The 21,546-nt window shown below is 45.7% G+C and overlaps 1 protein-coding gene across 1 annotated transcript; it reads right to left on the bottom strand.

The window, feature by feature from the left end:
* Positions 1-1,690: 1,690 nt before the first annotated feature.
* Positions 1,691-21,108, bottom strand: TNFAIP2 (TNF alpha induced protein 2). Its single transcript, XM_030452570.1, has 12 exons — positions 21,035-21,108; positions 13,428-13,779; positions 10,952-11,579; positions 9,256-9,370; positions 7,868-7,990; positions 7,022-7,122; positions 6,844-6,942; positions 6,548-6,671; positions 5,492-5,614; positions 4,453-4,608; positions 3,201-3,322; positions 1,691-2,774 (listed from the first exon to the last, which is right to left on the bottom strand). Exons 2-12 carry the CDS (start codon positions 13,765-13,767, stop codon positions 2,633-2,635), a joined length of 2,073 nt encoding a protein of 690 aa, XP_030308430.1. The 5' UTR covers positions 13,768-13,779; positions 21,035-21,108; the 3' UTR covers positions 1,691-2,632.
* Between the last annotated feature and the right edge of the window lie 438 nt (positions 21,109-21,546).

The raw sequence follows: 21,546 nt of genomic DNA, 5'->3' as shown, positions 1-21,546 counted from the left end.
AAAAACATTTATTTAGTTGGTTTATAGGAGTGCTGTTTATCAGCATTATTCTAACACTGTTACCAGAAGACATTCATGCAGCCTCCTGGAAGTACCTGGCTATGTGTAATATGCCACATATCAATAAATGCATTGTAAATGTTGAATCATACAGGAAAAAAAAAAAAAAAAAAAAAAAAAAAGTAGTTTCCAGGGCTCATTAGAGCTGAAAGTTTGGGTTTTATAGCAGGATGAAGAGAATTGCCCACTGCAGTTCCATATGGCTTATGAAATGTGTATGAAAATCATTTTATCCTACCCATCCTAATTAGAATATATAAATAGATTCACTGTTTTCCTTCAAGCACTTAGCTGGAATTTTTTTTTTTTTTAAAGCCCAGAGTAATCACTGGTATGATGCATTTCTGTAGGCCCTCAACATCTCTAAATCAAAGTACAATTATTTATAGCAATAACATGGCCTTTTACTAATTGGAAAAGAAAATGTTGCACAATAGATGACAGTTGTCACGAGTGCTCAGCACTGTCAGAAGTAATTTCAGCATTTGGCTTTAAATTGTAGCTGTGTGTTTGAATAATAAATGTTTATATGATGTGTCTGTACTAAGTTTAGTGGGAGCGTGAAGGTGCTTACGGAATGCAAGGAGAGGTTGGCACTACTTGTGGCAAGGTAGCAGATGGAAACCAAGGGACTGTGTTTCATCCAGTGTACAATTTTGTCTCATAACCTGATGGCAGAGGACTCCATCTGCATCTGCCCCACGTTTGGTGAGACAGCAAAGCCAGAGGTTTAATAGCAGCTGCTAGAAAAGTAAAAGGGGACAGGAGGCCAGCTGGGGCCAAACACTGCTGGGCTGCATCTGCTAAAGACTTGTATGAACAGGAGACAACAGAGACAGAGGAAAGGGGATGTAAAATTGCCAGCAGTAAGGCTGAGATAAATGTCAAACATATATCTTTTTATTATTCATCATTGAGACTGTGATAGTGCTTAGAGGCTGATCTTTTAGACTTTGTTATACCAGATACCATAAACATGGTGCACATGACAGTCCTTGCTCCAGAGAGGAAGGAAAGCCAAGATATGGGATCCATACAAAATACAAATAGAGGATACCTTGGCTTTGCCAGCTTATCTGTAGTCCAGCAAGACCCTCCCTACCTGGAACCAGTGGGTGACATTGAGTGAAGCAGGCTGGGAGGAGTGGGAGATTTGGCCCTTTGAAGGAGCTGGTAGGACTACATGTGGCAATGCAGTAAACTGCCAGAGACAGAATAAATGAGTCATTTTTTCTAGCATATTTGAATCCTGTTTAAATATAAACATTTCAAATGAGTAAAAAATAAAACTAGATGCAAAAATACACCAGTGGTATATTGCATATGCATATAAATACATTACATGGTTTGCACAGTCATTACGCATCTTCCTTCCGGACCAGCTTTCTACAGCCTGATACAGAAGCTGAACTAGAGAAAAATACCTAGAAGGAAAAGGTCTCCAACTAAACACAGTGTTATTTTGGCAGGTGATTTGCTTCCCCCCAAAAAACTGGGCTGTAAAACAGAACAGTTTCACAACAGACCCAATTGTGTTTTCACATCATATCTACCTTACAGCAAGAGGAGAAAGAGCAAGCAAGGGAAGGGTACTGCACATAGAGTGCTCGGTACATTTTGGTGGCATTCGAGGACAGTTCCACCACCCACTCAAAGCCCAAGATATTAACAGGGTCTGGAAAAGTCACTGCCTCAATAGAGAAGGCTTAGGGCAGCATCCAAAGTGCTTTACCAGATGCTGGGGCTCAGCACACAGGACCCATCCCAAGAGGCAGTTTGCTCCTGACCCTCGGTGGGGACACAGCTGGGGCTGGTGGCTCTCAGGGGGTGTTGGGTGCCCCCACCTCACAGAGGTGAAGGAAGCACAAGCTCCCTGGCCAGACTGTGGGGCCAGCCAGAGCTTTCCAGGACCCATTCAGAAACTCCGATGCTCCTGGGCAGTTCAGCCAGGGCCACCCCAAGTTCACCCAAGTCCCAGATCTGGGAGTACTGGAGGGCAGTGGGACAGCTGCAGTCCTGTTGCAGCTGAGAGCAGCTCCTCCTGACCCAAAACCTGGTGCCTCTCTGACCAGCCTAACACAGCCCTCCCTGCCCAACCCAGAGGAAGGGAACTGGGGTACCAGCATGCTCACACAGGACTTTTCCAACATCTCTAAATTTTAGCTTTGTTTTTTCTTTCCCACCATTTCCTTAGAAGACAAAATACTACATGGGAAGTGCCTGCTCAGTCTGGACCAGCTGGGGAGTTGGCAACATGGCCTTCATGATGCCCTGTGAGGTAGATGGAGATCAGAGCACCATGGCAGTGTCCAGGCAGAGAACATGGTGGCATCAAGGAGACCTTGGAGGGAGTTTGTGGCTGCTGAGAGGAGCAGTCCCAGGCTTTGCAAGAACTTCACCTTCCACCGGTGCATGGAGGACAAGATTCCCATAGAGATGCTGAGAAGCAGATTAGGACAAAGTATGATCTGTAGAAGGTGGCAGTGTGTGCTGTGCCTTACTCCAGAAGAGGGTCTCCATACTCAGCTTAGCCCACAGTCCAGCACAAGATGGGTGCCAAAGTGTCCTTGGCCTAGGACAGGTTTATGTTGGAGAAGAGTGGAGCTCTGCATGATGTAGATGCTGTCCTGTCTGCCAAGTAGCCCAGGATGCTTTTGAGTTCACTGTGTGTCAAATTGGCTTTGATGTACAGGAATGCTTCCAGGTGCCTTTTGCTGTGGAAGAGAAATGGGGAGGTGTTAACCTTCTCCTGCACATCTCCATGTGCCCCGTCTCTGGCACCAGGATGTGGCCTTCACCCTGTGGCAGTGCTGAGGTCCCAGTGGATGCCAGCTTGTCAGCTGGCAATCCTGCATGGGACCCAGCACTGTCCCAGGGTAGGGGCATCCCTACCTAGGGTAGGGTAGGGAATCTCCAAGCCAAAGGACAAAATCAGACCAGAATTTGTAATATATAATTAGGCCTTTTAAAATAGTTTTAATTGCCCGATGGCACTGGGATAGCTGCAGCCTGGCAGGCAGCCCCCACCCATTTTTACAGACTCAGGGTATAGGAACCTCACCTATACTTGTATTTGACTATTTCCTGGTTCAATTCAAATTCCACATAAGTATTTGCAAATTAGTTTCAGTGTCTCTTACCAGATATCTGGGTATGTCATCGCGAATGTTGCAACTTCAATTTTAATAGCACCCAAATCCTGAAGCCGGATTATTTCAGCCAGTTTGGGAAGTGCCAAATTCAGCCACGTGGCTTGAGATCCCTGCCAGAAGAGGAAAGAAGTTATCATGGCATTGTGGTTGTGCCAGCCTCTGCCAAGCCCAGGAGCTGTGTTTCACCAGTGATGCCACTGAGCCAGCTCCCCAGGCTGTTTCCCGGTGACAGGGAAGGACACATCAGTGACATTGAGTGCCACATTGCTTTCTGTGATGTTTATTGGGCCAGCCTTGGAGAAATTGGATTAGTTTTGTGGTGGTTTTTAATCCTCTTATACAAGTGGTGTAAAGTTTGCCCTTAAGACTGAGATATATGTGTCCACCTCAATACTCTCTCTCTGCTCTTCCCTCCCATCACATTTTCCTTCCCTTGGGTTTCTTCACTGCTCAGTGCATGTAGGAGAATTGATGGGCAAGGTATTGTCCTGCCATGTGCTGTTCTCTCCCAGCTCTGCACACACCCCTGCCTTCAGCATCTCCTGGCACTGCCAAAATCCTCTCCCTGTCTACTCTGGTAGAAGCCCCAGCTGGACCCATTTGCTGTCTGTTCTAAACCCCAAGGTGCTGGCTGCCTGAGCTCCCACCCATACCAAGTGATGCTCAGGCTTGTTCCTTCTCCAGTCAAATGGAGTGGTGGTGGAAGTCAGTGCTTGGCTCAGCTTTTTTGTGGGCAATTTTAAAGGTGTGAAAGGTGATCCCAGTGGACAGAGAGGAGCATTTCAACCATACACAAAAAATAATGGTCTCTGGTGGGGTCCTCCTGTACCAGGGACCCAGTGCTGCCCATCCCAGCCTCTGCCTGACCTAATGTCAGCAGAGTGAGGGAAATGAAGGGTAAGGGGGAAGAGTCAAAACCCAGACTCCATACAGACTGTACTGAAACCATAGCAGTGCAGTGTTTAGCTAAATCTTAGCTATTAATATAAATTTTCAAAAGGCAACCACTGCCTATGGGACAAAGGAGGAGTAAATCAGCACCCTCCATCTGGGGGAGGGCAGGTTGGTGGCAGGGGAGTCTTCCTGTCCCACTTGGAGACCTCTTTCTGCCTAGGGCCCTGCTTTACAGGAAATTAGGCTGAGCTGGAAAGGTTAATGAGAGGTCCCAGAAAATTTATTTTCCTGTTTTTCAGTGTGTCCATGCCCCGTGCTGTTGCAGGCACAAGGAACACTAACGTACATTACTGGTGCAGAAGGCTTCCAAGTCAGCAGCATTCTTGGAGATGTTTTGGGCAAGGTTTTGCTGTTGTGCTGGATTTTTCAGGCGGAATTTTCTCTTCAGCAGTCTGACAATGTACTCTTTAACCAAACGGGTGTGGATCTTCTCCATGATAGCCTGTTGGGAAGGGGAGAGGGAGGTGTCATCCATCTATCTTTTGCTTGGGGGCAAAACAAACTCTGTGTGGATGGAAGACATAAGCACTTCGGGTGTTTTAAAATATGCCCCACCAAATGCCTGCTGCTGATCACACGTGAGGAACAGTGCTGGCTGCCACCCTCCCCATGACTGGTTACATGACATCCTAGATGCTGAGAATTTCTTTGTATTCAAACTAATGAAGGGTGGGAATTTCCAAATGTTGTTTCCTTCTGGGAAGAGCTGAAAGCATAGAAAAACTGCAATGTGTTAGAGAAGAAACGTACTCCAGAGAAACAGGAATTAACACTGCTCCTCCTGTTCCTCTCTCTAATACCCAAACCATCATGATTTTATTTCAGCTACTAAGAAGACAAAGGCAGGAAATAAAATATTTTTTTTATATGGTGAAGTTTTGCATATACTCCAGCACCACTGAAAATGTGGTTGTGACTCAGCTACCTGGGATTTGTCCCAGTCACATCTGTCTCCTCTGGTCTTTACAGAAATCAAAAGGAGCCAAACACTCTGTGACTGCATCTGTGTTTCAGGGCTGAGAAACCAATAAAGCCTATTTTGGGTGATCCCTGAGCACTTTCTCCACAGCAAGGGTGGTCTTCTCTGCAAACACTGCTGCAGAACTACAGGAGTGATTCTGATGGAGAAGAGAAAAATTTATACATCAAATTTATGCAACTTGCATGCTGATGGAAAACCTGCATGAGATGGTTCTCCAACACCAGGCCAGATATCCAGCTTAACATGGGTCAAGGAAACTCCAATGAGTTTCCAGAACTGAAGTTTCCAGAAAACTGAGTTTTCCAGGAGAACTGAAAACATCCCAGAATCCTATTTGACTTACCTGATACAAAGGGTCCTTTAGGGTTTGGAAGTCTGAAATATGTGTGCTGGTGGTTTTAATGATCTCATTCATAATTTCATTGCTGGAGTCCCACTTATTTTCTGTAAACTTCTTATAGATTGGCTGAAAGAAGGAAAATCTGCTTACTTCCCTCAAAGCAAATTCTATGCAAACATATGTTTAGTGTTTCATGTACAGTTTCCTAGTGCAGGGGTGTGATGATGACTTACAGTGGCACAGGAAGAGAGGGCTGAATTGGGTTAGTGCCCCCTTCTTGGTTCCTCATGATGAAGAAGAACAAGGGCTTCAAAGATGGAAATGATTTTGGAGATTACTTTTTTACTTTCACATTTTTAATGTTTTGACTAAAGCATCTGGTCTGATTAAAGAATTATGGAACCATCAGAGGAAAAAAGGAATCATTTTCAGATGTTTTCAATCACCATTTTCTTGGCCACAGTAAATAAATCTGAAAATCAAAAATTCCCCCTGCTCTGTCAAATGCCTTCCAAAAGGCCCTACTGAAAAAAAAGGAGATTGTGGCTGAATATTCCCCACTCCTACACCTTCCCCTCCACCACACCTGATTAACTTAAAAAGCTTGTGCTAGTTACATATACACTGAAGAGGACAAGAGAAAACGGAAAAAAAAAAAAAAAGAAAAAGAAAGAAAGAAAAAAACCCAGAAGTGCCTTTTAGGCCACTTTCATCACCTTCATGAACAAGCCAAAAGCTGTGTAATTCCAGTTAATGTCATTTACAATTGCTTCCTAAAGCCTGGAGTGTAAATATCTGCAGGTAGAGACTCTCACTTCTGCAGCAGTTATCTCAGCTGTGATCAGCACCATTTATTTGTGTTCCTCTGCTCAGTCATGCCTATGGAGCTGCACCCATTCTGCCTGCAGGCTCAAGGACAAGCTCAAGGAGAGGTGATTCAGAGGTTTTTGACTGCTGAGATGTGACCTCCCCACAGACCTCCTGAACTCTGCTGCAGTTGAATCAGAGATTTGGGCAACCGATAGCAGGGCAGAACATGCCCAGCACTGGATACGGTACCTTCAGCTGTGCAAACAGCTGCTGAAGCAGCACCTCGAAGCCGCTGTTTTCAATGTTGCTGAGAGTGCTGAGGATAATGGCTCTGTTTTCATTCTTATCTGCCATGTTTTCCTCTGCGTAGTCTCTGCAAGGAAACATCAGCAAGGTCAGAATAATCTGTTACCAAAAGACATTCAAAGATCCCCAGGCAGATGGACCTTCTTGTGCCCATCTGGAGTACACCTCCCCTCTTCCACACTATTTATTACCCCTTGCCTGCAGAGGAAGGACCAAAGCCTTTTCTTTTGGACCCTTACCTAAAATTCCAGCAGTTGTTAATACTTGCAATCAACATGGGCTTGTAGTATCTCTGCTTCTTGCTTCTTTCCTTAAAGTCTTCAAAAGCATCCTTGTAGCTGGAAGGGGGATAGGGAGAGGGTGAGAAGATGCCCCGGGGCACTGTAAGCCCGGCGGCCCCGTGCTGCTTTACCGCACCTGCGGAGGAAGGCAGGCAGCTCCTGCCACAGGCGACACGACAGCTCCTCGCCCACGGCCACGCTGATGTCCTTGGCTCGCATCTGGCCGCTGTGGATACTCTAACAAACAAACAAACAAACAAACAAACAAACAAACTCAGTTTTAAAGGACGCCTGCTCCAAAAAGTCCAGGTTTGCTGTTACCTGCTCCAGATCTTTCACCGCAGTAACCGCGCCCAGCTCTCCCGCATCCCCCCAGGACTGAGCCAGGGACTGTGCGGAGCAGCAATGCTCATTTGGGGTGCTCAAGCCAATTCTGAACTCTATTTTCAAATGGGGAGAGATATGAACGAAGCATTAAAGAAGGACCATAAAATAGCTGAGAAAGTGAGGAAAGTGATATGGGTTCTTTGGCTTCCTTCACTGAGCATCATCTGATTGCATTAAAAAACCCCATAGAACTTAAGCACAGCAACCTCAGAATATGAAGGGTTTATTTTTAAAAAATAAACTCTACTAATCCTCTGCAGCCAGAGGAGGGAGGGTGCTGAGCATTTGGAAAGGGTATGAGCACTCGGAGGAGCTCTGCAATCAACCCTGTGCTGCTCCCTGGCTCAGCTCAATCCACCTCTTGTCCCTCTACTGTGATGTTACCCAGCTGGGGGTGCAGAAAAGGCCACACAGGGATCAATGAAGGCAGCTTTCCTGCTGCTTTTGCTTACAGAGGAGTTTGTCTCCACCACATGCTAGACCAAGACCATGCCCAACCTTTGGTTCAGGCTCGCCTGTGCCACCCAGCTCTGTGACTCAAATTGTAAATACAGGCAGGATGACAGTCTTTATTTTTAATCTGTATCTGTATTACCTGGATAACAAATATTGCCAGTAGACTCTGAAAATGTCCATTTAGTTTCTCTGGTTCTTCGTCTTCTTTCCATGTTTGTATTTCTTTATCTAAACATTTACTCAGTACATTTTTGATAGTAGCCTTTAAGGAACAAAGAACAACAGCTTTACCACTAAGTGTAGGTAGCAGCTCCCATCTTATGCAGCTTTTACACACCCACCCACCCACCATTTGCCTCTCTACGCAGACTGTTTCCTCAGCCCTGCATGAGAAACAAAGGCTCTTTGTTACGAGACACCTTACCCACAGCTTCACAGCAGCAAAGACAATCCCCTCACGACACCCATGTATGCAATAGCAAGTTAATTTTTTCAGGGTAGGAATTAAGATCAATGCCTACCTCCCTGCTCACCCCTCCTCTACGTCAGCCGTGTCCCCGAGGGCAGGGCAGGGAGCAGTGGGTAGGAAGGTGGTAGGAAGCTACAGATGCCAGAGCCCAAATTCCCCCAGCCACACATTGCCTGTGCCTCACCCTCAGAGCTACCCTCTTTTTTCTGTTACTTCTGAAGTCTTAACGAGCACTGGAAAATGAAACAAAGCATTCTCAGGTATTTCTACTCTGATCCCTCTGGTGCACAGCACATCCTGCAGCAAGGGTTTTGCAATGTTCTGTAGGGTGGCTGGCATATACCTCTGACCACCAAATGCCTTGCTCGGGTGCTTAGCAGTCCTCATGTCCACTTCTCCCATTTCTAAACCACCACAGGCTACAGGTAAACCTGGAACTTGTCTTTTTTTTTTTTCCAGGAATTCCAGCCCTGATTGCCAGAAGCACTAAGCCATGGGAGTAGTGTAAAAGTGGCTTTTTTTTTTTTTTATTTTTGCCATTAAGGCAAGAGTGATCTAAGAACCCGAGTAACTGTTATTTTCTGCAGACCAGATGATTCTCCATCAAAATGACAGATTTTTCAAGGCCAGGTGTGCATGTTTTGTGCTCACTCAAGGTCTGGCACCACTGGAGAGACCAGAAGTAATTCGGAATCCATCACCTGTGTGGGGGAGCATAAATCCTTTTGGGGATTTATCAGACAACTGGAAAGTTACCTGTAAAGATTTGTTGTTAGTTTTTTTCCCACCTTCCTACCACAAGGTTTGCAAGATCAGAGCTGTTCTTTTCTGATGACTCCCAGGACAGAAGGCTGAGCTAACCAGAAGGCTGCTCTGCAAGTCCCATCTAGCAGAAAGGTGACCTGTTCTCCAAAAGGAAACAAAAGCATTTTTGCTTTTGCTTCTTTCTGGAAGGATCTGTGACTCATGAAAACTGTGCAGGCATGGCAAGTCAGAGCTCGTCCAAGGAGTCATACGGGAACAGCAAAGCTAAGAGCAGGGACTGAACAGATTCTCACCTCTTCACTGTCAAGGTATTTGTTTTCAAGCTCTTTTCTCAGACTTGAAGGCAAAAGGCTTCCAAGCTTAACTTTTTCCAACTCCTCAGCTAAAACACGATCTTTCCTCATATCTCTGGAACAAGAAAGCCAAACAAATCATATTTTCCAAGGGCAGTGTAAAATTGAGACAGCTGTTGGTGTACATCACTAACACTTTTTGAGGATATGAGTGGAAAAACAGATGGAAATGTACATTGTCCTTAGTCCAGGCAGGGCTTGAAGGTTCTGTATCTATTCCAGGGGTGAGAACTGTGAGGGTGGGACTCTTAGCAACCAACCCCAGAGTCATGTTCTCACAACCTCCTGAAAACTGGCGATGGAGTTGCGTATGGGGACCCAGAGAAGCAAGAGACTGGTTCCAAGAAACAACTTCTCTCTGTCAATATCAAGAGGTGATCAGATGAAAAGTTGGCATTTCATGGATAGTTTGGAACAGAGTGGGGAGTTCCATAGCCCACTGTCGTGTTGCCACCTCATGCCAGCTGAGCCAGGTGCTCCTGAGCAGATTCAAGGGAAGGGAGATGTCAGTCATACGGAGCTCAGGGCACCACTAGTGGGGTGTGAGATGAATTGGAAGCATCCTCTCCCTCTAGAGCTGCAAAGAATAACCCTGAACATCCCCCGATCCCTGTGCTTGCAAATGACCCTGCTCCACAGGGCTACATTTCTGTGCTTCCAGCACACAGGCTGCTTCTGGTATGATGCTGAAAGTTGGGGTCAGGCTGGTGTTGCAGCCCTACTCCTCCTTCTGGACCTGGCCTCTTGGAATATCCCACAAAGCAGCTGCTGCCCAGGCCAACATCATCCCCAGTGCCCAGCTGCCCTGCTCTGGCTGAGCCCTGCTCCTTGCAGCTACTGATTTCCAAACACACACTGGTTCAGGCCTGGATATCCTGACCTAGAGCACAGCACTAGCTCTGGAAAATGTCCAGGATCAACACTGACTCATTATATTCTGTCAATGAAACTTGATTAGGAAAAAGTGGAGGTGAAGGTTTAATGGCTTTAGAAAAGCAGAAGAAACACAGCTGATGTATTTACTGGTTTTCACCTAAGAAATGAGAGCTCCTGATTCTCCATCTGGTACTATAAGCCACAACAAAGAATATTTTCAGTTCTATAACATATACAGGGCTTGTGACAATGGAGGGTCACCCTTGGCTGATCACATCCTCTCACAGGGGCTCACCCATTGGTCTCCTAACCCCAAGGAGAGCACACACTGTGAGTGATGCCTCAGCGACATTCGCCATGCCCAGGATTATTGCATAACAGATTGTTCTCTTCATTAGATACCCTCTGGTCCAGAGGGCTGAAATTTCCAAATTTTACAAGAATGAGCTTAGGTCTGCAACTGGAATAGAGATCAGGGCAACAAACCTTCCCAATTTACCTCACAAATGAAGCCCTAAACATCTGTGTCTCTTGCCCAGAAGCCTGAATGGTGGGGTGAGCCTTGGCTTACAGCCTTGAGTGTGTCCCTTGTGACTATCCTGGCCAGCAGTACATCAGCACAACGCCAGTGACACCAAAACCCAGCCAGGTACTGCACTCTATTGCACTCATACCAACCCATAAATCAAACAAATGTCTGGTTTGCAGCCAGCCAACCTGTGTTAATCACCAGGGATAAATATGTAAAAGCCTCACTTACTTTGGATAAATGTTGTGCACCCATGAGAGAAGGAGGTAAATATCCTTGTCTTCCAGATAAGACTCAGCATTTTTCTTTGCCTGAGAGGCAAAATAACTGTGGTAGAATTCTGCATATGTGCTGAACACATTAAACTCAGGAGGATAAAGCTCTTTAATGTACTTCACAACTACTGTCAGATCTTCTTTCATTGTCTTTCCCATGTGCAGGAGGTTCTGGCCAAGTGTAGAGAGGTTCTCAGTTTTAGGAGTATGGCTTGTGTCTTTCATTCGAGCCTCTACTGTCTCCTTTATTGTAGCTATCCAAAGCTCTTTCCATTTTCTAGGTCTAAATTGCATGTTTTGGTCAGGTGGGTTCTCTGATGTGTAGTTCTGATCCTCCTTCTCCTGCTCGTTCAGTGCCTCTACTGCCTGCTGCAGCAATTCTGGGTTTGTTTTTGCTAGCAGTAAGGAGTCTTTCAAGATGCTGAAGACTTTGTGCTTCAGAACTTCATAGAGAGACTCAACATCTTGCTGGCTGGTGCTCAGTCCCTCCTCACTTTTGCTAGACAGGCTCTTCTCCAGGACAATGAGATACTGAGCAGCATCACAAAGCTTGTGCTCTTCAAGGAGATCCATGACTTGTTTGACTGTAAAAAAAGAACAGCCTTGCTTTACCCAAGAGTGAAGAATTCAATTTCTATTTGATATAAAACAATGGCTCTGTAATACTTTTTTTAAAAGTTTGTATTCCTAGAACACTAGATATTAGGATTTTTCACACACAGAAAACCTTTTTATTTCTTTAAAGATCAGGTTATTTCTATCCTGCCTCTAACAGAAGGAATGGTAATTTCAATACCCATCACTAACGTATTTTAATACAGACAGATATTCACGTGCTACACATCATGTTTCCCAAAATTTAGATTTGTTTGGATTATTATTATTTTTTTATTATGCTCCTTCAACTAATATGACCTCAAGTATGAAACATGGCTTTAGAAAGAATGTAGATGGAAAGATGTAGCTAAATAAGATATGCTAGTGGTAATACCACATGTGTTTTCCAGAAATAGGTTGGCACAATCTGACCTGTGAAATTGTTTTGGAGGACACGTTTAGTGGGTAAGATGAATACAGCTGGATCACCCTATCTGAACTACAGTCAGATACAATGAAATCTGGGAAATTATGAGGTAAATTGGAGAAGTTATATCCCCAAATAAGTTTTGTTAGATGAATAAGGTTTGTACAGAAAAACCTGGGTGGAGAAAGCTTGCATCATTCATATTCAGTATCATCTTACTTCATATTCTTCTTTAGAGACTATGGCACAAAAGGTGGGAGTGCCCTATTGCCATCTGCTGATTACACAGAGTTCAGAGACATTACTGAAACTGGTATATTATATACAATGGGATAACTGGAAGAGCAAATGATTTGAAATTTAATAGAATAGATTCAATAGAACAAAAGTTACTTAGCAACAAAAAGGATTTTCTGTTGCAAGCTGGATGTGAATCAGCCTGAGAAGGGAGATACCTGGAGAATTAATATATCATTATTGTGAGATGATGGAGAAAAAGTCAGACATGACCCCAGGATGTACACAGTGAGGAATGTCCAGCTGAGATAGGAAAATTATAACAAAGTGCCAGGCACTGGAGGTATCTTGTTTGGAATACTTTCTGCAGTTCTGGTTGTTTTATGTCAAAAAAGACATTGGAGCCAGGGCAATGCAGCAGTTAGAGCAAAGGCACAAAGGGTCTGCTTTCAGTAGGCTTGGTTCATCCAGCTGAGCAAGTTCAAGGTCAAGAAGGAAAAGCACCACTTAGGGAAAACATTTCACACGTGGAGAAAGAGAAGTCAATTAGCCAGAAAAAGGCTTGTCTGTAAATGAGAATTTTTGTACAAAACCTGTAAGATCTTGGAAGACCACTGCACAGTAAAGGAGGTGGGACTGAAAAATCAACTTAAGGTACAGCTTGCTAAATTTATGAATCAGGTAATGAGATAGATATGTCACCTGATGTGGCAGGTAAGCCTTGGAAGTGCCAAGGGGCACTTTCCTCTCCAGGTCTGGGTTTCTCTGGGTAGGTATTTTTCTACCCTCCTAAGCACCCTGAAGGCACAATGCCTGTAACTGGATGAGCTGAATGTTCAGATATTAGTCCCAGGGAAGAGGAACAGAGCATAGAGCCTTGGTTTCTTGCTCACCCATAGATCTATGTGTCGCCATAAGAGGTAGAGATAAGTTTTGTTTTGGACAGAAAACCTACAGACTAGTAGCTCCTCAAGGAGTGTGCCCTTGGTACCAAAGGATGAGGACTTGAGTCATGGCTCCCTCAGCTCATGTTTCTCCAAGCTCCTTGGACAAGTCCCTTCACCGTGCTGGTGCCCTGGTTTCTCAAGGGGACAATTCTCCACCTCCTGCAGTCCCTCTAGAGATAACTATGGCCTATGTGGTGGTGCAAGGCAGATGGAGGAGTACTTACCACTTGGTGGCTTAGTCTTTTTCATCTTCTTAAGTGCGCTTGTAAGGATTCCCTTTATTCCTTTCTTCCCCTTCTCAGGGCTGTCCCCAGCAGAGGTGCAGCTGCCATTGCTTGTGATGGAAGATGTACGTGAAGGTCTGCAGGCTGCTTCTGGCCTTTCATTCATCTTCTGCTGGTACCTGGACCAGATCTCATCTCCAGAAGGTTCAAGACAGGCAGAGACTTGCTCAGCTACTGATGCTGAAGGGTTTTCAAGCTGCCTGTTTGCATCAATGCAACCCTCTGATCCCTTGCGTATTCCAATAGGACCATTTTGGAAAAAAGGCAACATTTTCATCATTTTTCTTCTAGTCTGTAAATTGCAGAAAGAACTCATCAGATTATAACAGTTTTCATAAAAACTACAGTGGCACAGCAGGGGAAGGTGTATTCCCATTTAAAAAACATAATTATGGAATGAGTTGTTCCTGTCTTGGTGGTGTGAGAAATGCTCCGTGTGCTTGGTATGAGCACAGCTCTGCAGAAGAGCTCCTGAGCAACATCACCTCAAGCAACTGAGCAGTTGGAAACAGCTCTCTGGTCTAAAAAAATAACTTAGAAAATACTGATGAGTGATTTTAAGGGTGATTTAGATGGCCTTAGAGACCTCAAGTTTGTCTGGATACAGGGGAGCGGGGCTCTCCCATGGGATGCAGTGGGATGTGAGCATGGATGCGACACAAGAATGATGTAGCTGGCATGGGAGAAGTGTTCTGTTCCTAATCAAAGCAACCAAGAAACTCCCATACTCTTACATGGCATCAGGATCAATTCCCACCTTCCTCAGAGCCTATTTTTTAATCATCTCTGCTCATTTGGCTGCAGATCTGTTTGTGGAAGCACACAAGTATCTTATTGCAAGTACAGCATGAAAATGAGATGAGCTGACCAAGCCAGGTACGTGTCAGCTTTCACTGAGCAGAAGTCCTGCTGGTTTAACTGTGTCCTCATTGAACTCAGCAATAAAATTCTTAGTTTTATTGAGGAGAGCAACCAGAAGAGGTGGCTGAGAGTTCAGAAGTATCATGGGATGTGAAAGACACGGTCAGAAGGATGGGGGTATGGGACGTGCAGCAGTATCTCCTGGTATGATCATCACAAGGCTTATCACTTTAGGCCCAGAAATCCCAGTGAGAAATATAGAATCATAGAATTGGCTGGGTTAGAAGGGACCTGAGATCATCGTGTCCAACCCTTGAACCACCGCTGCAGTTGCTAGACTATGGCACTAAATGCCACATCCAGTCTTTTTTAAAATATCTCCAGGGATGGAGAATCTACTACTTCACTGGCAGCCCATTCCAATGCCTGATCACCCTCTCCAGAAAGAAATTCTTTCTAATATCTAACCTAAACTTCCCCTGGCACAACTTAAGACCATGCCCTCTTGTCTTGTTGAAAGTTGTCTGGGAAAAGAGACCAACCCCCACCTGGCTACAACCTCCTTTCAGGTAGTTGTAGAGAGTGATGAGGTCTCCCCTGAGCTGCCTCTTCTTCAGGCTGAACAGCCCCAGCTCCCTCAGCCTCTCCTCATAGGATCTGTCCTCGAGTCCCTTCACCAGCCTGGTTGCCCTCCTTTGGACCCGCTCCAGGACTTCGATATCCTTCCTAAACTTCCTAAACATGGCTTCAACCCGCTGCCTGCTGCCTGCATCCCTACAGTGGCAGACAAAAGCTCAGGGATGCAGCCAGACCCCTTGAACCCACACACAGTCTGCATGATCTCATTTTCAAAAGCAGTCCTAGGGTGACTCCAGCATGCCAAGGCAAGGCAACATCAGCAAAACTTGTTGATGCTTTGGTGTGATTTTTTGGGTGTTTTCATACACTGTTGTTCCATCCCTCTGTCTTGCAATGTGGGGCTGTGGTGCAGGTGGTGGCTTATGCAGAGAGAAATGCCAACGAAATGGGGTGGTGGAGGGGGAAAGGTTCTGACCAGACCAGACTTTTCCCAGAGCTGCTAAATAAAACTGCTGCTAGTGACCAGAATCCACGTAGTTTAGCCTTGTTTAAACAGAAACTAGCCTGCCAGAGAATAATTATCCTGCAGAAATTATTCTGCTCCACCACCAACACTCCAGCACTACAAATAATTACTAACAGAAATTTATTATAATCTTTTTTTAATTTAGAATTATTTATGCACATAGAATCGTTTGGTTGGAAAAGACCTTTAAGATCATCAAGTCCAACCATTAACCCAGTGCTGCCAATTCCACCACTAAACCATGTCCACAATTTAGTATATTGCTACAGATCTATTTTCGTAATTACATAAATTTATATAATGATTATAATCATACAACTATTGGGAATAAACAGAGTGACTCATGGTTTCCAATCTTTGTTCCAACTTTTTTTAAGTGACCTTCTGGGAGACCAGTGGACTTCTGTGTGAAGAACTCTGAGGCTGGACTGCATAAGGGGAGAGGAATTAGGCTGTAAATGAAGGAAGAATTTGGCTGTATTTATAAAGGCCACAATGTGGTGATCTTCAAATACCCTTGTTAAGTTTATGCTGTTGATCTGTATCATGTGGATATGAACTGTGTCACTTATTTCTTGGTAAACTAGTTGGAAGGCTGTGGCTTTTTAATTGGGGTTTCTCCTGCTGGGTTCTGGCAGCTTTCAAGCATGAAGTTAGTGGCAGCAGCTGGGTGGTACAGAGAGCACTCAGAGCCTGGCATGGCTGAAAGCTTTCCTTCTCTGTGCTTTGGCTGCCAGGTCACATCAGGATTAGTAATGCTATTGCTTTTAAAACACAATGAAGCTGAAAACTCACTGGGGAAGAAAAGAATGGGTGTGGGTATCCATGACTTGGCTGGTTCTCAGCTAAGCTGCTAGTCTGCACCCCAGGGTAAAGTGCAAAGCTGAACCTGAGGTGCTGGGTCCCTGCTCAGCAGAGCCCTTGTGCCCCAAGGCTCAGGGCTCGTCACCTGGGAGAGTAAAGGGATCCCAGCACCAGAGCTGCCCAGAGGCACCGAGTTCTGGCTGGAGCTGTGGCACCTACCTGTCCCCTCACACACATGTATTGGGAGGGAGGGAAGGGGAAATATTCTGTGGTTAACTTTGGCTACTCTAGTCAGGATGTCCCACTAGAATCCTAAAAATGGGAGGAAAGAGCTCCTTTTTCTTACCTTCCCACCACAAAAAAACATGGTAACAGGAATTCTCTGTAAGTGCTTGGGACTTTCCTAATTTTTTTAGGGCTATTTTCCTAGACTTATTTCCTAATAAGATGCAGTGTTTAGATTCATGCTGCCAAATCCCTTCCGTCCTGTTAGTTCAAGCACAGACTCAGATGAGTCCTTTCTCTCTCTCTCTCTTTCCTATTATTTCAAACAAAGCATTTATTGTTCCTATTTTTTTCTTATTTCTAAACAAAGAAAATACATCTCCATTTCCTGTATACAAAGGTGGCTTTCAGAGTATTTTGTTTTGATGACTAATGCTTAGAAAGCTGGATTTCAGAATGGTTTTGCTTCTTCTCAGTACTAAAATGAATGTCATGTATCTGAAAACAATTGAAATTACACTACACATGAGTCCATAAGGGAACACTTAAGCTGGTTAAAAGCTTTCTTTTTAACAGCTGGCAAAACTTTATCCTGGTAATGCTCTGAAAGGGCAGGCACAGGGGCTGTGATGCCTGGGAGGGAAGCAGGTAGCTGAGCATGTGCTGAAGGGCACTGTGGTCCCTCTGCAGAGCACATTGAGCAACTGACCACAGCATGGCCCTGTCCCACAGCCCAATTAGAAAAAAGATAAAATCAGATCCAGAGGCTGCATGGCAGCAGTGTGAGAACTGCTGGCAACACTGGAGTGTCAGGATGTGCTTTTTCATCTTGAACTAATGATCACTGATAGAGTCATGCATCTGAGGAAGGCTCTCAGTGCAATAGCTGCCATGCTCATTCACACTTGGCCAACTTGAATGCTTGCCCAGCCTTCATAGGTTTGCTGCTGATGGTTTGTATATGTTGGTATCTGCAGCAGGAAATACCAGTAATCCCCAGCTCCATGTTCTGTTGTGAAACGCAGCCTCAGTCACTTATGGCAAGTGGCACCAAAATCTGCCCCCTCACATTCTTCTCTTTATCACTAAATGGCCAAGCACTTTCTGTAAGAAACTTCCTATAAGAAACTTATAGAATTTTGTCTTCATTATATTCCAAATAATATAAACTTGTATTATTTTTCTTCCTTATAGAAAACAAAACAGTTTTCAACAACAAACACTCAGTAAAAAGCAGTTGGCACTGGCTATGGATGGAGGACACGGGTTGGAGATGTGTGCAGGTTCTGCTCCCCCAGCACCCACTCCTGCCTGCTGCAGCAGACAGGACATGCCAGGAGCTCAGGTCTGGCTCAGGTGTCCACAGACTGCTCCTGTACCCCTGATTTGTGTTCTGCTCACAAATCAAAGCCTGTTAAAACCACTAATTATTTTAGCAGTTGGCACTTTGGGAAATGCTGACTCATTGCCCAGGTTCAGAGCTCAATTTCAGGTCTTGGGAAATTTCATGACTTAAGGTCAAGACTTGGCATAGATCTCAACTCGTTATTATTAGTAATTTACTTTTATCATCATCCTCATTATTATTATCATGTGGCACAACAGTTTATGGTGGGGGAGTCTTCAGCTCCAATTATTTTTGTCATAGTATAATCAGTTTATGGTTTCCAACCAGAAGACCAGCACAGCTTGCATAGCATCCTCTGCTGCCCTGTACCATTAAGACAGTGATGCTGCTGGTGGCTGGTGGGGCTGGAGAGGCACTCAGCATACTTCCTGCACGGTGCTGATCATGGCATGGGGAGGGCAGCAAGAACAGGGGAAAAACCTGGAGCAGAGCCACAACACAGGACACAGCCTGGTGGCTTCCCATTTTCTCATCTTCCTCCTCAAGGGAAACAGCCTTCCCACCACAAGCGTAGGCATAAGCTCATTATGAGGGACAGCTCATGGTGTGCCAGACAGCACTCAGGGGAACAGGATTACTGATTACTCCTATTCTGATGTTTTTAGTGCTCTTTTTCTTAACTTCTTTTTCCTGACCTACTGCCTGTATTTACAAGAATTTGTTTGGACTTATAGTCCTCTCCAGCCTGCTGACATCCTAAGTCAAACAGATTTACATCTTATGTTAGAGGAAATGCCCCACTGTCCCACAGCCCTTCAGAAACCCAGAGTTGTTTAGCAAGTTTTATTCTCTGCATTTACATCATCCTTTCCTTCCTCCCTCATTTGTCCCCCTGTCAACACAAGAAAATCAAAGAATCAAACCATCTTTCAAACAAGTCATCCAGAGTCAGTTTAGCGTACCTTGGACTATGTGTTGACACTTAATAAGCAGCTCATAAATCAAAGCAAAGAGTCTACAAGACACCAGCCCCCCAGTCTTCGCAAGCCAGGAAGCCCTCCTAAAAGGTGGGGTTTTTTCATACCATTTTTTGTTAGCTGGACTGGGCACTGAATGGAGACACCATGAAACTGGGGATTTGGTTCTGCCTGGGAAATCACAGTCCAGAGATGAACTGGGCCACCAACACTCCACCTTGAAATTTTACTGTGCAGTTCAAATCCATGCTGCTGTCTGTGCATCACCAAGGACATGCACCACCCCATGTGGTCCAGCACCATCTCAATGGTGGTCAAGATCTGCTCCTAATGGGGTCAAAAGCTGAGGGGAAAAAAACCTGAAAATGATCCCGTAAACCAGTGTTCATTGTCAGAATTTTTCAAACAGCAAAAGGAAAGAGAAAATTGCACATACTGTTACTGGGAAAAAAAGTGAGAAGATGCAGTGCAATATGCTCCCTTTTCATTTCAAATCTGGGCATTATTATTTTAAACTGCTGCCGCTGGAAGAAAAAGCAGCTGCTGCTGTCTAGGGTTTTGTTTTCTTAATACTATTTCCAAAGCCAAAGCCTGGATCCTGGCTTGGACTCTGCAAAGTCCACTGCTAGAGCTAACAGTGACTGAGAAGATACACACAATAATACCCATGGATCAGACCAAAGCTCCTGGAGTGCTCCTTTCTGCCATCACTTTCAGACTCTGGCTTTCCAAGCCTCCTTTTACAGGGAGGATGACTAAAGCCAACCCAAACCTCACTTTTCCAAAGCTCTCTGCTCCTGTTTGATCAGCTTAATCAGAACTGGCAAGGCTCAAAGGCCCTAGGTGGGGGCAGGTTGTTGAGGGATTTGGAGAATTATTATTTCTGTGGGTTTTCTGCTCTGAACTTGGATGTGATGTCAAAAGACCATGGTTTCTAGAGCAGCCATACAATCCAATCACAGAAAGCCTCCTCCTCACTTTGCAGCAGCATCGAGGAGACCAACATTGAGGCTCAATCCTTCAATTTGTTCCCAAGGAGCCAGTGTGGTAGCTGTGGGGCAGCTGCTTGAAATTCCCTCCCTTCCCTTGGGAGGGAATTTCAACAGGCTCTTCAGTGCTTTGGGAAAAGGCAGGTCCTAGGGGCAGCGGGGCTTCCCTGACTGACAAAAAAAAAAAAAAATAGTCACAAACCAGGAAGCATGGCAATGCAGAAATGTGCCAGCTTGGCATGGTGACCCTAGCAGGGCACAAAGCCTGCCTGGGACTGTACAGGATCCAGGCACCAAAATGGTGGTGTTTTTTCCAGCTCAACTGTGCTGAGTGAATCATAATCCTATTACTTTCCTGTGATTTGGGAGCAAATCGCTTCATTCTGAACAAAGAGGAGGGGGTGGGAAGTGAACCTGGATCCTGGCACCTGATCTGGGCTCGGGATACTTTGGGGCCCATGTTCTTCATCTGGATTTTGGGTGAGGGGTTAGGGCAGGGGGTGCTGGGTGGTAACAGGAGCCACTGCTCACAGCCTGTGTTCATGCCCTGTAATATGGGGTTGTGAGCAACAGAAATTGGACCCAGCTGTCCCAGCCCAATTGCCAGACACATATTCTTGCAGTCCCCATATTCTTACAGCCCCCAGTCGTGGGATGTGCCTGGAGCTGCTGGAACAGCAGTTCAACTTAACTCTCTAATCAAGTAATTCCAAGGTGGGGATGAAATTGCATCCCATCCTTTAATATCTTAGAATCACAGAATCATAGAATGGTTTGGGTTGGAAGGGACCTTAAAGATCATCTAGTTCCACTCCCCCTGCATGGACAGGGACACCTTCCACTAGACCAGGTCGCTCAAAACCACATCCAACTTGGCCTTGAACCCTTCCAGGGGAGGGGACAGCCACAGCTTCCCCGGGCAACCTGCTCCAGTGTCTCACCACCCTCAAATTAAAGAATGTCTTCCTAATGTCTAACCTAAATCTCCCCCTTCAAGTTTCAAATCATTACCCCTTGCCCTCTCACTACACCCCCGTGTAAAAAGCCCTACCCTGGCTTCTCTTCCCTTCAGATACGGCGAAGTTCCTGCCTTCCGCTTATTTCCCCCCCCGGTCCTCTCTCAGGCACAGCCGCGCAACAAGCGAGCGGGCAGGGGTTGCGAGGGAGCGGCTCCGGCCGGGCAGGGCAGGGGACAGCCCCGAGCTGGGCAGCGGGGACAGGAGAGACGAAGGACTTACTGTGCGGGGTCCGGGCGGTCTGGCGAGACAGCAGCGGTGACTGTGGGGCGTTGGGCAGCCCCGGCTATAAGGCGGGGAGGCTGTGAGGGGAGGGAGCGGGGGCGGGACCGGGAACCGCTGGCAGGGGAACTCCGGCGGCACCTCCCATCCCAAAACGGGCCCAGGTCGAAGGGAAGAGAGACAGTCCGGCTGGTGGGAAAGGAGTCACCGCCAAGAGGAGGTGGCTGTCCCCATGTTGGTCCCAGCAGAGTCCCTGTCACCTCCTAAGGGACCGGGGGAGGGGGCACCCTGGCCGCACCGACCCGGAGGGAGCATGGGTGATGCAGCCTTTCAGTGTATAAAGGGGCTTCTAAGGAGGGTAGGTTTGGATTGGATATAAAGAAAATTGCTCTAACATGAAGATGGTGAGGCACTGGGGCAGGTTGTCCAGTGAAGTTGTGGATGCCCCATTCCTGGAAGTGTTCCAGGATAGGTTGGATGGGGCTTGGAGCAACCTGGTCTAGTGGGAGATA

This window comes from Calypte anna, chromosome 5A (assembly GCF_003957555.1).
Source record: "Calypte anna isolate BGI_N300 chromosome 5A, bCalAnn1_v1.p, whole genome shotgun sequence".
NCBI lineage: Eukaryota > Metazoa > Chordata > Aves > Apodiformes > Trochilidae > Calypte > Calypte anna.
This window is presented reverse-complemented; position numbering and strand designations above follow the sequence as displayed.